The sequence below is a fragment of the Spermophilus citellus genome (genome assembly GCF_964194105.1).
Source record: "Spermophilus citellus genome assembly, chromosome: 2".
NCBI lineage: Eukaryota > Metazoa > Chordata > Mammalia > Rodentia > Sciuridae > Spermophilus > Spermophilus citellus.
The window spans coordinates 141,443,475-141,459,162 of record NC_138183.1 but is presented as its reverse complement, the minus strand read 5'-3'; the positions used below and the strand labels follow the sequence as shown (position 1 = coordinate 141,459,162).

The following is a 15,688-nucleotide window of genomic DNA, read 5'->3' as shown; positions in this document are numbered from 1 at the left end:
TATGTTTTATATCTAAATAGAAAAGACAAAATGACAAAATATAAAAACAACAAAAGAAAATATTTTCATTATGTTGGATAGGAAAGTACTTCAAATAAAACATACACACACACACAAATACATCTAAAAAAGACTAATCATAAAGAAAAAGAACAAAAATTGAATTATAATAAGAATAACCATTACTCAAAAGATAAAATTTTGAGGGTAAAAAGGCAAGCTATATAGTGAGAAAACATATTTTTGGAACATATAGTCAGCAATGTGCTTGCATTCAGATTATAAAGTGAACTATAGATAAATCATATAATATAAAATTTTAAAAAAATAGGAAAGCAAATTGAATCTCTGTCACAAAAGGAGACAACTGAATGGCCAATACAGATGAAATTAGGTATGATGTTGAGCCACTGAGAAACTATAAGTTAAAACTATAATGAGATATCACTTTAGATACACAATAAATTTTGGATAGAAAATGAAGCAACTGAAAACCTTCTGTAAAGACATTGTGAATTAAATGACTATAGCCACTTGAAAAGCTGTCTGGCATTTCCCTCAAATTCTGCAACTCTGTCTACTGAAAGAAATATATATGTATATAAATGTCAATACCCACTCCTCCCTCCACATCCACGGGGGATTGGTTCCAAAATCCCATGTGGAAACAACCTCCAGATCTGATACTCAAGTCCCTTGTGTAAAGTGGTATAGTATTTTCATATGACCTACACATATCTTCCTGTATAATTTAAATCATCTTTAGATTACTTATAATACCTAATACAATATAAATATTACATAAAAATTTGAATCCACAGATATGGAACTTGTAGATGTGGAGGGTTAACTATAAAGATGTGGGTGAACAAAAGGTAAATACAAGGATGAAAGAATGTTCATAGCAGCATTATTTTTAACAACAAAGCCAAAGTCCATCAGCATTTGAATCAAGAGAAACTACATTATGGTAATTCCATGGAATAATATTCACTAATCAAAATTTACCATGGTTACATGCAACATATGTTTGCATCTCAACACACTGTAGAAAACAAGAAGAAAAACAAGATATACAGACAGAAAAACCTACTATATAGCTCACTTATTTTAAACTGAAAACAAGGACAGATAACCCATTGAGTTATAAGTCAGAAGAACAAGTGGATTGGAAGTGAGAACAGGATATGAGTGAAGGGTAAAGAGGAAGAAGTTTGATAACATTCTAGCTCTAGACCTGTGTGGGGTCACTCTGTGCTCATTGTGATAGTTCATCAAGCTAAATCACAGTAATTCATGTAGTTTCCTGTTTAACTTTGTCAAAGACGTTTGTAATAAAGAAAAACACACTAATGAAACCTTTCTTCTATTGTGGCTTAGAAAAATAAAGGACAAAGAGTTTTCTGTGTTGTTGGTGTTATTTGGAAAACTACCATTTGTTTCTGTGAAGAAAAATACATTTTCAACTGGTAAGAATAAAATTTTAGAATGGGTCATTCTTCTGAAAACATTGTCAACAGTGGTATCATGAGGCTGTAGGCTTCATGTGGCACTACTGGAGTATGGTCACCCCAGCAGAAATCACTTTCAGTTCGTACCTGTGTTTATTGCTGTTAGACTGAACTTCTTTAATTACACTAAATGTGTCAGAAACTTCTCCATCTGTGAAGACAAAAAGCTGTACAAAGAAAGAAAATACACATCAATCCTCAATCTCATTGCAAGGTATCAGGATTTGCCCTTGAAAACCCCAATTGTTTCATTCCAGAGACTCCAAGGGCTCTTCAAACAGGCATGCACTCTTCCGTGTTCCACTGTCACTGGGACCCTGTCCTCTCAGGATTGCTGGAAACACTGGGGATTTGGGGCTCCTCCACACACTGACTTTGCCAGAGGCTTTGGGGCATTCCACAGAGGCAGTTCCACTGTCCATCCAATTGAGTGAAGGGATAAGAAAAATACCACTTCTCTTTACTTCTCTTTATTATAAAATAGAGTCTTCAAAATACACACCATATTTTAAAATTCCTGCAGTAAAGCTCAAGGACATTAATTCTTTCATTTTCTCTGTGTCCTTCTGTTAAGTCTATTCCAATTCCTACCTGTAGTGGGTGATGAGGAATGGAGGGCTTCCTGTAAATGTTCTGAAGTGGTGCCAAGATTTCAGTGCCCCCTAGATCTGCTCTCATGAGCTTGACTCTATTCACTGCTTCTTCCATTGTTTGCTGAGTGTACTTCACACTCTCCCTGAGAGAAACAAAAGCATCCAGTTGCATGGTGGCAGCTTCATATTGCCTGCTGCTGAGAAACCCCATCAAACAGCAATCCTTCCCAGCCTCTCAGGAGGCTGAGACAGGATTGTGAGTTCAAAGCCAGCCTCAGCAAAAAGTGAGGCACTAAACAACTCAGTAAGACCCTATCTCTAAATAAAATACAAAAAAATAGGGCTGGGGATGTGGCTCAGTGGTGGAATGCCCCTGCTGAGTTCAATCCCTGGTAACCCTCCTACCAAAAAAAAAAAAGAGCAATCCCACCCCAAATCCCCCAAACTCAGGTTGACCCTTCAGTAATCCTACAGTGGTACACCTCATGCTTTGAATATAGACTTTGCTGCTCTGCCACTGAAGCTTATTTTAAAATGAACATGTTTTCTTTTCCTCTCCTCCCTCTCCCATTCCCTAACCTAGGGGTGGGGGATGGGCTATCTTTTTCCAGTCTTAGGCTGATAGTTATCACACCTGCTTTAGGAACCAAGTAACTCAGACTTCAGGAGGAGCTCCAGAGATCTAAGAAATGGCAATCTCCCAAATTAACAAGTGAATCACAACCTCCTACAGGCAACACCAAAACTGTTCTTATAAAACACCTAGAACTGTTCTTACAAAACCTTCAATTCTCCCTGATGGGCAGAATCACACCTTGTGGAACAGGAGTCCCTTAGCTACCCCTTTGCCAGAAAAAAAATAAACTTTTTCCTTTTCTCAAAACAATGTCCTCATTATCAAATTGGCATCAGAAACAAGAAATGAGCTTTTGGTAACAGGAATCCCTTTACAATAGAGTTCCTCCCTTTAAAGTATTTATTTTTTGGCCTTTTCAGAGACTTACGGAAAAAATTCCTCATAGGAAGATCCAAATTGATAGATGTTGAAATAACAGCCTATAGGCAAACTCTTCAGCAGCAGAATCAGTGTTTCCTGAAGGGGAGAGAGGATGAGGAGGGAGTGAGAGGATCTTCTCAGACCCTGTGGAGCCAACACTTGGGGCTGTAGCCTGTCACCTTGGTTCCATGCCACTTTACCTTCCAGGGCCTCTGAGTGGTCGTACCAGCTGCTGCTCAGGTGGAGAACAGACCTGCATCTCCAAATGCACCCCACTTTAACTCCTCAGATTCACCCTCACTTGTCTACCTGACTCAGAAGAAGAAACTAGATTTACCTGGGCTGCCTCTATGCGTGACTGAGACCCATCCTGGTTATTCATGGGACACTGCATACTTCCTGAGCAGTCCATAAGGAAGACAAATTCTCCACAGGTCACAGATGCCTCATCTTCAGGAATGTTTGGATAGAAACTCACCATGACAGAAGAATCTCCCATTAAACTATCTATAAAAAAAAGATAAAGATCCTGGGGGGTGGGGGAAACAAGAGCCCAAGAATCTTAAAATTCCCAGGAAGTAATTGTAGTGTACACAATAGGGGACAGGAAAAACTGAAATATAAACAACACTGTGCTTGATCCTTATTCACAATCTTCTTACAAAGGGCTGGAGGTGAGTTATAAACATATAAAAGTATAGAAATAGATCACATATCAAAGAGAAGAGAGAGGGTAGAGGTTAGTAGGCACAAACAATAATTATAATAGTGCATTAGTGTGAAGTACTCATTCATGCTCCCCACAAGAAAAGGAAGCTGTGGGATTAGAAAAATCTCTGGTAAACTAAAATAGCTTCATACAAACAACGGTGTGAGGAGACATGGGGAGACCACCCTTTATGGATAAAATGTCAAAGCCATTGCTGAGATTTCATTTTGAGATGTGAATGAAAATTGATACTGGAGTTGAAACATCAGTTACCGAGATGGAAATGAAATGAGAATGGCTGGGTTATATTGACTCCATGTTTAAAGTTCAGGGAGTATAAGAGGATATGGAATTATATACCATTTATCCTATTTTTGTAAACTGATTCCAGAATGGTAGAATTAAAATCTTAGTAGCCCTGAGATTCAGTATGACCATGAGACCTATTTCAGTTTAATCTTTTATCCATGGGATACTCTACTAGTCAAACAGGCTACTTAATATAGTAGATGTCACCCAAAAAAACTTTTGATAGAAGAGGAGTTGAAAAAATGATGTTTACATAATCTGGACATCTGGATATATAATGCAGCACTGTTTTGATAGGTGAAGGTAGATTCCTTTCTGAAATGAGAGACACCTGGGTATTATGGGGTTGGCACTGCTCTGAGAAGTCAGAAAGGTTGAATGAGAATGATGGGAGTTAGTACATATGAACTGTTCAGAACACCGCCAGATACATGGTGAGCACTGCATGTGTATTGTCTACTATAATTCTTTCAGCCTCCTACAAATTATCTTTAGCTTCACCAATGCTGCTTCCTGGATTTCAAACAAAGTATTTCAAACCTTAGTTCTACCACTTGTTACCTCCAATTTCCTCATCTGAAAATCATGGTAATAAGACCTATTTTATGATTGTTTTATTTGTTAAGCGATACAATACTTTTAAGGAACTTTCTTGATGGTCACATTAACCTCTTAGTAATATTTACATAAAATTAGTTTTAAATATTACATTTTGTTAAATATAAATTTTAATTTTAAAATTGCATTCTTAATATAGTTAACAAACCCATTCTAAATTAAAAAAAAAAAAAAACAATAATGTAGTGTGTTTTCCTCTCATACTGATATGCTTCATGTGGCACAAGTTCTAAAAGTTTTTACTGAGCCAGGCTGCCATTCAAGGTTTTCCTTTTCATCATTGTGTATATATAACATCCAATCAACTAAACCAAATATATGATCAAGAAGTAGCACCTGCTGCAAGGAATTCATAAGACTGATAAAAACTGCCCCTCATATTATTCTATGACCTGCAGAGTTAGTCAGGAGGAGCAGTTGAGAAAATCTGCATGGGAACAAGGGAATACCTTGGGGGGAAAGAGACAGAAATCTCAATCCTTATCTTTAAGATAAGGTTTAAATAATACTCAGTAAAGGCCAGGTTCCTTCTAGGATATTTCAAGAAGGAGCTCACCAATAGGAAAAGAAACACCAGGTAACTAACTGATAGAGTGTGCAGCTTCGTGGGAGGGAAACTAGTTATAGCAAATATTTTTGAGGTTAGGTGGCCCTGAGTGACTTCAGTATGAAACGCTGGAAGAAAAGTTGGACAAGTGAGGTGCCACCAAGAGTGCCAATTTGTAAGCTCAAACATGAAGCAACCATGGGAAAGCTTATGGAAGCAATTCCAGGGAACAGTCCTCATAGAAGTTGTAGTCACAGAGACAAAGGCCTAGCCCCAACCATGTCACTGTGAATGTGACTGTCCCCAAGAATGCCTCCATTCCATCCACGTGGAAAAGGTTGCTGAGTGGCAGTATCTCTTCTGTCATGAAAATGGAAGCAGCACAGAAGGCCAAAGAAAGAGACTGACTCAGGTTATTTCACTTTTAGTTATGAAAAAAAAAGCACATATGTATTTAGGAAGACTTAGAAAAAAAGGAGCAAAAAAAAAAAACCTCAGTAAGAAACTCTGCTTACTAATTTACAAACCTGAGTCTTAAAAATTAAGAAACCAAGGCATGTTAAAAGTATTTTGAAGAGGAACAGTGTTGATTATTGTAAAAGGTAAATAAATTAAAGCCATAGATCTATCCACTTAAAATGGCTAAAATGTTAAAATTTTTATTTATATTTATCAAAATTAAAAAAATAAATAATTGCAGTGATATTATATGTAGCTGTGATCAATTAACCAATGAAGTATTTGTTTAATTTAAAAAGAAATTTAAAAATTCAATTTTGTGTTAATCTAATCACAAACACCACTTGTATATTTCTTGATTTTTAAAATGTTTTTTTCCTAATACGTATGGTATAATATACTGGCAATCTATTGGTAGGGCTTACTTTCATTATACTTCCAATTCCTTAGAGGTCTTTTTTAAAAATTATTTCAATGTGTCAACATACATTATTTTAGTAGCTGCATAATAATTTATCAAGTTGTTGAAAGTATGGTATATTTAGTCCAAGTGAGACATTGTGATTTTTTTTACTGATATTTGATATTATTAACATTATTAATAATATTAAAACATACCTAGTGCATATTTTTACTTATATTTATATTTGCTTCCTTAGGTAATATTCCTCAAACAGGAATTACCACAAAGATCATATATTTTCACCTGTGATATGGTTTGGATGTGACATGTTCCCCCAAAGCAAGGACGTGTAAAGGAGAAAGGACTAGGTCATGGGAGCCTTAACCCAAATATTGAATTAATCCCCTGATGGTAACCAAAGGCAGGTAGAGTGCGGCCAGAGGAGGTGTGCATTGGGGGTTGTGCTTTTGGAGTAAAAATTTTATATTTGGCAAGTGGAGTCACTCTCTGTTTTCTGATCATCATGTGAGCTGCTTTTCTCTGCCACACTCTTCTGTCATGATGTTCAGCCTTACCTTGAACCCAGAGAAGTTTGTGGACTGAGGCCTCTGAAACCACGAGTCCCCAAATGAACTTTTCCTTTTCTAAAATTGTTCTTGTCAGGTCTTTTAATCACAGCAGCAAACAAGCTGACTATACTAAACCTATATGCCAAATTTATCTCAAAAAGATTAAAAACCAATTATTTTTCAACAATCTATATCACTCCTTTTGAAAAAATAGGCATGACTGGATTTGGAAATCTTTTAGGTTTGAATGGGGAAAATGTCACATATTTGTATTTGCATCTCTTAAAATTGATGATTGTCACAGGTATATAATTGGCTGTTTTCTGTTGTGAATTTATCTGTTTATGCCCTTTCCCCAATTCTCTACTAATCTACTTAAACTTGCCTACAAGACAATACCGCAGGATACTCCCAAACCTGACCACTGTGCATGCTGTAGACTCTTTCAGTATTTCAAATTGACGTGTTTACCTGCTACTGGGAAGAGGAAATGGAAGTGAGAATATTTGACAGTGATTCCAAGATAGACAAACACCTCCTAGGAGGTGAGGACAAATGAAGAAAGAATATACCTGGCTTCTTCTCAAGCATCCCTGCCTCCACAGATACTCGGGGGCTGTGCACCTCCCTGTAGTAAATCAGGAGTTCCACGTCCCTGTCAAACTTGTGTCCTTCAGCCAAGGAAACCTGAGTTAGGGACCAGCAAAGGAGTCAGGTTAGAACATCACTCTTTGCTGCCTGGAGCTGAGGTCAGAGTTGAGGGCCACAGTCTTTCTCCACCAGTGAGCATGACCAGTGGCAAAGCAGAGAATCAAGAGAAGACTCAGCACATTAAACCTGGGTGAAGAGGGAGCACAATGCATCCCCCTCTGGGTTAATAGGGAAAAGTAAGGACCACCTGGGAAGGGCTGGACAAAATCAAGACCCAAGGATTAGGGTCCTGGCAACAACAGTCCTCTCTTACTGATTACCTGAGCAGAAGTCTTATCATCTGCAAGGAACTCAACAGCGCTCAAGGGGCAGTTGGAGTGGACCCTCTGGATGCCATGCTGGGAGCTGATGGTGGCAACCATGCTGAGTGTGTAGGGCAGTTCCTCCAAGGGGACTAGAGGAGTTTTCATATCAAGGCAACTGTCCTCAAGCCGTCCTATAAAAAGTGAACTTCATTCTGTTTCCCTTGCCAATACTTTTTAGCACCCCCATAAATATAAAGTGAATTCCCCTATTATGCCACTACTATTACTCAAAGGGGAGAGGTACTTACCAGAAAGATGGTATCTAGGATTTAGGATGGCTGGGAGCACATAGCGCAGGGCCCCATCAGCGTCCAAGGGCAGCTCCTGCACGTACCTCAGGGTAAGCTCCACCTTTGACCCAGGCTGGAGGTTCCCCACATTGCAACAGAAGACATCTCTAGAGTCTGAGTCCTCCTCCAATAAGTAGGCCTCCTGACCCTGGGATATGGCATCTTCATATTTGTGTTGGGCCTAAGGAAAATAGGAGGGATGGAAAGAAAGGTAACAACAAATGAAAAGACAGGACTGCAGAAAATGAAGACTGTTAGAGAAATTAATGGGTCTTGTCAATTTCATAGCTGTAGTTTGAATGCCTCTAATTGATTGATCCCTAAATGATCTCAGGAAATCAGAATTTAGAAGTGCATAGATAGAAAAGCATCCAACTCCAGCATTTTTTGTGAAGGTGCATTTGAATGAGATCTTAAAGAGTTCACATTAATCATTAAGGTAAAAGGAAGGGAGAAGACAAAGGACCCATCTCCTGTACCTCCATCTTGTCCTGTAATTCTGCCACAATTTTCTTCCCATCCACCAAGGCCTCGAAGCTATAGACAGCAGAGTCTTCATCCATGGGGAATACAAAGGAGGCCTCCAAAGGGACTTTCTCCTCATTTTCATAGTTTAAGGTTGCAGACACACAAGCCACAAACTCATGGATGGACAAGGTCACAGAGATGCTTTTCAGTGCCACTGGGGATAGATTAGGGTTCAAGGGTTCAACACACTATAATAGAAGGCCTCCTGCAAGCCAAGAATTGAGCTAGGTATCAAAGACACACTGGTACACAAGAGTCAGAAATCAGGCTTACCTGGCTTCTTTTGGAGAGTGATTAGGCCACAGGAGCCCTCCATACTGACACCGTGTCCTGAGGAAAAGATACATCATGAGCAGAATGACATGTTGGGAGATATGCATCCAAACATTATTACATTATGAGCCTCCTTTTGCATAAGAATACATTCAGGAAGTCACATTTTGTGCTAGGAAGAAACATGGAGGGGAGAAGGGGACAAAAAATCCTATAGCTAGGCTCCTTTTAAATGCCATCCCCAGATGGGGAGATTGTAAGATGCAATAAGTGCCATCTAAGAAGAAATTCCTAAAAAAGCTAGAGGGTGCTTCAAATACTAATAGTAAGTATTCAAAAGTGGGTTTAATACTCCTTTCTTAAACATACTGAATAGGTGTTGTAACCTTAATCCTCCTTGGTTTTCTCTTTCTAAAATGAGAACAATTGTACCTTCAAATCACATATGAATTTCCCACACTAGGGCTGGCTCATAGATGGCTTTTTATTTTATTCACATTGCCATATACTATTTTCGTTGGTACTTTATAATTATACACATTGTGGGATTCATTATGTATATTTGTATATAAATATAATTTGATAACTCTCATTTCCCATTACCTTTCCTTCCTTCCCCTCCTCCCTCCTCCTGATCCATTTGCTCTACTAATTTGTTTTAATAATATTATTTTGTGTGTTATATATATGCACACATATATTTGATTCATGGTAGTATGTTGATATGTGGCCATAATATAATTTGATAGATTTCATACCTCAGGACTTCCCCATGAGTCCCCTCCTCCCTCCCTCTTGACCCCCTTCCTCAACGTTATTAGTCTTTCTAGTATTGTTGTGTGGCTTGTTATTTTTTATTTCATTTTTCCTTCTCTCTAGCTTCCACATTTTAAAATTTACTTTATTTGTTCTTTGAGTTATACATGAATCAGAGTTTATTGTGATGTATTTATACAAACATGGATTACATCTTATTCTAGTTAGGTTCCCAGTCTTGTATATGTGCACGGTGTGGAGATTTGCTGCAGTATGTTCATGTATGTACATAGGAAAGTCATGTTAGATTCATTCTTATGTCTTTCCTATTCCTATTTCCTCTCCCTTCCCTTCATTCTCCTTTGTCCAATGTACTGAAATTTTCTTCTACCCCTCTTCTCCACCTTGTTGTGTGATAGCATGCACATATCAGAGAGAACATACAACCTTTAGTATTTGGGGATTGGCTTATTTCACTTAACATAATAGTTTCCTGATCCATCCATTTACCAGAAAATGTTATAAAGCCATTCTTTTTTATGGCTGAGGAATACTCCATTGTGTATGTATACCACATTTTCTTTATCTATTCATCTGTTGAAGGTCACCTATGTTGGTTCCATAGCTCAGCTATTGTGAATTTTGCTGCAATAAACATTGATGTGGCTGGGTCACTGTAGCATGCTGATTTTAAGTCCTTTGAAAAAGTATACCTAGTAGTGGTATAACCAGATCAAATAGTGTTTCCCTTCCTAGTTTTTTGATGAATCTCCATACTGCTTTCCAGAGTGGTTGCAATTTGTAGTCCCACCAGCAATGTATGAGTATACCATTTTTCCCCACATCCTCACCAACATTTGTTGTTGCTTGTATTCTTTATAGTTGCCATTCTGACTGGAATGAGATGAAATCAGTGCAGTTTTAATTTGCATTCCTCTAATTGCTAGAGATGTTGAACATTTGCTGGGGTCGGGGGGTGGGGTGGGTACCATGGATTAAACTCAGGGGGCACTGGACCACTGAGCCACATCCCCAGCCCTATTTTGTATTTTATTTAGAGACAGGATCTCACTGAGTTACTTACTGTCTTGCTTTTGCTGAGGCTGGCTTTGAACTCATGATTCTCCTGCCTCAGCTTCCCAAGCTGCTGGGATTACAGGCATGTGCCACTGCACCTGGCATTTTTTCATATATTTGTTGGCCATTCATATTTCTTCTTCTTTTCAGTTCTTTTGCCAATTTATTAATTGGATTATTTGAGTGGTTTTTTTGAAGGGTGTTAATTTTAAGTTCATATATATACTGGAGATTAATGCTCTGAGGTACAGGTGTCAAAGATTTTCTCTTATTCTGTAAGCTCTCTCTTTATACTCTTAATTATTTACTTTACTATGAAGAAGCCTATTAATTTGGTACCAACCCATTTATTGATTCTTGATTTTATTTATTACACTTTAGGAGTCTTATTGAGGAAGCTGGTTCATAAGCCAACATGATGGAGTGTTGGCCCTACATTTTATTCTAGTGTATGCAGGGTTTCTAGTCTAATTCCTGGGTATTTGATCCACTTTTAGTTAAGTTCTATGCAAGGTGAGTAGCTTCCACATTGAAAGAGAACATTCAACTCTTGACTTTCTGAGTCAGGCTTATTTCACTTAACATGATGCTCTCCCATTCCATCCATTTACCAGCAATGATATAATGATATAATTTTGTTCTTCTACTTTATAGCTGAATGAAACTCCATTGTGTATGTATACCCCATCTTCTTTAACTTTCATTTGTTGATGGCAGGTTCCATAATTTTTCTTTGTGAGTTGCACTGTTAAAATATTGGTATTCATATATCACTATAATAAGCTGATTTTAGTCTTTTTGGCTAAATACCAAGGATCAAGATAGCAGGGTCATATGGTGGTTCTATTCCAAGTGTTTTGAGGAATGTCTAAACTGCTTTCCAAAATGAATGTACCAATTTGCAGTCCCAATGAACATGCATACCTTTTTATCCACATCTCACCAGTAATGATTATTATTTGTATTCTAATTATAGTGAGATGAAATATCAGGGTAGTTTTAATTTGAATTCCTTGACAGCTAAAGATGTTGAACACTTTTTTTTATATATTTGTTGAGAATGTATTTTTCTTCTTTTGAGAAATATCTGTTTATATCTGTTTTCCATTTATTGATTAGGCTATTTGGTTTGGTTTTGTTGTTAAGTTTTTTTGAATCCTTCAAATATTCTGGACATTAGTTCTCTGTTAGAAGAGCATGTGGTAAAGATTTTGTCCCACTCTGAAGGCTCTCTTTTCATACTATTATATGATACTGTACTTGAAAGACTTCCAAAACTCCACCAGATAACCTTTAGCTGATAAATTCAGCAAAGTAGCAGGGCAGAGAGTAACATACAAAAAACAATAATTTTTCTATAATCTAGTAATTAATATGCTGAGAAAGAAATCAAGAATAATTCCATTTATGACAGTCTCAAAAAAGATAAACTACTTAATAAACTAGATAAATCTAATCAAATAAGTAAAAACATCTCCACAGTTAAAATTACAGAATAGTGAAGAAAGGAATTTGAGATCTCAGAAGATGGAAAGAATCTCCATATTCCTGTAAAAACAGAATTGATATTATTAAAATGGCCATATTAACAAAAGTGACCTACAGTTGAACTAAAATCCCCATCAAAATAAAAATTTCCCAAAGCTAGGGGGAAAAAACAGTCCAAAAATCATATGGAAGAATAAAAACAGAATAGCCAAAGCAATGCATAGAAGCAAGACTGCAGGCATCACAATATCCAATCTCAAATTATACTACAGACATATAGTAACAAAAAAAAACATCATAGTATTGGCATAAAAAACAGACATGAAGGCCAACAGAATAGAAATCCACATAGATCATACAGTCATCTGATTCTTGACAAAGTTGTCAAAAACACACAATGAAGAAAAGACAACCTTTTAAGCAAAAAGTACTGGGAAAACTGCGTATCTATATGTAGAAGAATGAAACTATGAACCTAGTTCTGACCCTGTATAAAAGTCAATTCAAAATAGATCAAAGACCTAGGAATGAAAACAGAAACACTACAACTGCTAAAAGAGACCATAGAGTCTACACTCTGATATATTGGTGCAAGCTCCAATGCCTTTATTAAGACTGCTAAAGCTCAAAAAATAAAACCAAGAATAAGTCGGTGGCATAGATGACTTTTAAGCAATGGAGACAGATACCAACATTGTTCTTGTTGTCATCATTTCTATTGTTCAATGTATCTGCTGTTTTAAATTTTAGTTTTATTGTTATACATAGTAGTTGGGTTCATCCTGCCAAACTCATACACTTTGGATCATGGTATTCAGAGTCCTGCATCTTTTTATACCACGTGCCTTCTGATTTTCCTCATGAGGCTCAGAATTGAACCAAACTACAGTTTGTTATCTATGTTCAAAATATTATGTATATATATATTAATAATTTCATATATGTGCATATATATACACATTTTTCTCTATTTTTAAATTAGGCTGTCTGATACATATTTCTCAAGCTAATAATATATAATCTTGGACAAATATTAAATGTGATATTATAATAAACTGAGATTTTATATATACAGGTTATGATTTATTTTTTAAAGTAAATTTATCTATTATGTGATCCTAAGGATTGAACCCAGTGCCTCATATGTGCTAGACAGTTGCTCTACCACTGAGCCACATCTCCAGCCCAACATGATGATTCTTTCAACCAGGGAATCCAGAGGTGGGTTTGATCCTAGTTCTGTACCCTTGGTCCATTATGCATTGGATCATGAACTTTCTCTGTTCTGAAACAGGGTGCCCTGGGCTAAAATTTCTAAGATCAGGAAGGGTTTTCCTCAAAAACAGGCTTTAAGGAGTTAAAATGGCACTACCTGGAGCACAGACCATGCTGAAAAACAAAGACACACAAGTGCTCATCCAGAACCTCAGAAGCAGATGAGTGCACAGAACCCCAACCTTCCCTGAGGGACCTGAAAGCCAGAAAACAAATGTTCTCGAGAAGGACAGATTCCCTTCTGGAACAATCCTACACTAAGAATTCTGAAACATTTGGCAATACTATTTATAGGCCCATGATGTCCATTCAAATCACCATTTAAAACACACCTTGAGGCTGAGGATATCGCTCAGCAGAAAAGCTCTTATCTAACTTGTGCAAGACCCTGGGTAAGATCCATAGCACATAAATCAATCAGAGAGAGAGAGAGGAGAGAGAGAGAGAGAGAGAGAGAGAGAGAGAGAGAATATCTTCAAAACCAATGCAATATCCATGCTGATCATCCATGTTATATCTCTTGTGTTTCCTATGCACCTACCTCCCACACCCCCATATACAAATGCATAGCAATAAGCCAGGCTCATCATTCCATATCTGTTATTTTACACAACTGGATAAAAACTATACATTGCAAAACAGCTCACATTTTGACAGCAACACAGAGGACAGTTTAGGTGAGAACACAGGAGAACACACTGAGGAAAAGGGGTTCTAGGATGACCCCCAGAGTGGGACACACAGAAGAGGCTGGGTTGGGACAGGGAAGAACATCTAACAACACCTTCAGAAAGCTTAAGGCAGTAGATTCACACAGGAGCTAAGAAGCTCAAAGACTGTGTGAGAAAACTCAAGCTCTCAGATGCCCAGTTTTTACCCCAGTGGATGGGAGAAGTCAGGTGGACTAGGGTTCCCTACAAAGAAACAGCCTTCACTGAGGCAAAGGTGCTATGTTCATACTCTCCCCACCCTTCCCAATACAATCAAATTTAGTTTGGGTCAGAATTTTGTTCCAACTCTCAGGATGGCACTTCAGAAAAGTGCCTAGAAATTCCTAGGGCAAAGATTTGATCACAGCAACTGACCAAGGTCAAAGTCTTGGATCTGAAGCAGCTGGGAGGAGAGGGAGCTTCTCTCTCAGGCTGGGACCTCTGTCTGGACAGGACATCAGAGATGCAAGAGTCTGACAGAAGCAGTCACAGGCAGGCAGGGAGGGGAGGAGCAGGAGAGACCAGTGAACCACACACTAACATCCTGTTATGAGAAGTGGAAACCCTGGGCCAGCCAGAAAGTGATTTGGGCTGCAGAGTGGGGCTTTCCCAGAAACAGAGAGTGGTTCAATCTTTAAATTTTTAGTCCTAGATTCTCATTGTCCCGGTATTTACAAAAAGGAACAACAGCAATCTCAGTTTCGACATAAATGGGCTTAGCAACTGCAATAATTGAGTTGGGTGGAGACTTAAAGCCACATTTTGACAGCACAAACTTACACAAAACTGAGAAAACATCACCTTTTTCCCAGAGAAATAAAACAGGAGGAAGGAAAAGTAGAGGTATGGAGAGAGAGAAAAGTAAATGATAGTAGAAAGGGAAATGTGGAGATTATCAGAAGATGGCTAAATTCCTGCTCCAGGGCCTTTCCCCAAGATTCCTGTAAACAGCCAAACTTGCAGAAATCCTTCTGGCACACACGGGTACTAAATTCCACACCCTGGGAGCTTGTGGCTAGAACAGGCACCAACAGATAGATGTAAAGACAGGAGAAAGGGAGGCAGAATGGGAGGCTCTCAGGCTTCAGGTGCAGGGGTGGGATTCTGTCCCAGTGCAGGCAGCAGGGTTGCCTACCTCCTCCTGAAGTCCCCAGAGCTCTGCACTGCAGGAAAGTGAAAGCAACTGCAGTTAAATTTCCCTAGAAGTCCCGCCCCCTTCTAGGGACCAGTTGTAAAGTAGCAACTATATCACTAAGGGACCTACTGATAATTCTTAAACAAATATTTGCACTTCTGCTTTTCTCCAGATCATGTAAAAGTCTCCAACATGAGGAGAACATTTGCATTTTTCATCTGACTGGTGTCTACAAAGGAACTGTTAGAGGGATACACAGGGAAGGGGTTTGTTTTTCAGGTGAAAGTGCTGCAACAGTAACATTAGCAATGATATAAAATACACTAAATTTTATGGTCTGAGCATAATCAATATAGATTATTGATTATAAATTGTAGGTTATAGGTTATGAAATATTAATAAGTAGGATAATAGGATTATGTGAT

At 38.0% G+C, this 15,688-nt stretch overlaps 1 protein-coding gene across 2 annotated transcripts in view; it reads right to left on the bottom strand.

The window, feature by feature from the left end:
- The window catches only part of LOC308635828 (von Willebrand factor A domain-containing protein 5A-like), a 30,932-nt gene extending 15,628 nt beyond the window's left edge, over positions 1 to 15,304 (bottom strand). For both annotated transcript variants that reach the window (XM_081270601.1, XM_081270600.1), the window contains exons 1-10: positions 15,264 to 15,304; positions 8,823 to 8,879; positions 8,501 to 8,703; positions 7,980 to 8,202; positions 7,687 to 7,862; positions 7,288 to 7,402; positions 3,439 to 3,608; positions 3,109 to 3,197; positions 2,103 to 2,247; positions 1,599 to 1,678 (exon numbers count right to left, since the gene is read on the bottom strand). In XM_081270601.1, the coding sequence (XP_081126727.1) occupies positions 1,599 to 1,678; positions 2,103 to 2,247; positions 3,109 to 3,197; positions 3,439 to 3,608; positions 7,288 to 7,402; positions 7,687 to 7,862; positions 7,980 to 8,202; positions 8,501 to 8,703; positions 8,823 to 8,865 (1,244 nt within the window). In that variant the 5' untranslated portion in view covers positions 8,866 to 8,879; positions 15,264 to 15,304. The remainder of the gene's footprint in view (positions 1 to 1,598; positions 1,679 to 2,102; positions 2,248 to 3,108; positions 3,198 to 3,438; positions 3,609 to 7,287; positions 7,403 to 7,686; positions 7,863 to 7,979; positions 8,203 to 8,500; positions 8,704 to 8,822; positions 8,880 to 15,263) is intronic.
- Between the last annotated feature and the right edge of the window lie 384 nt (positions 15,305 to 15,688).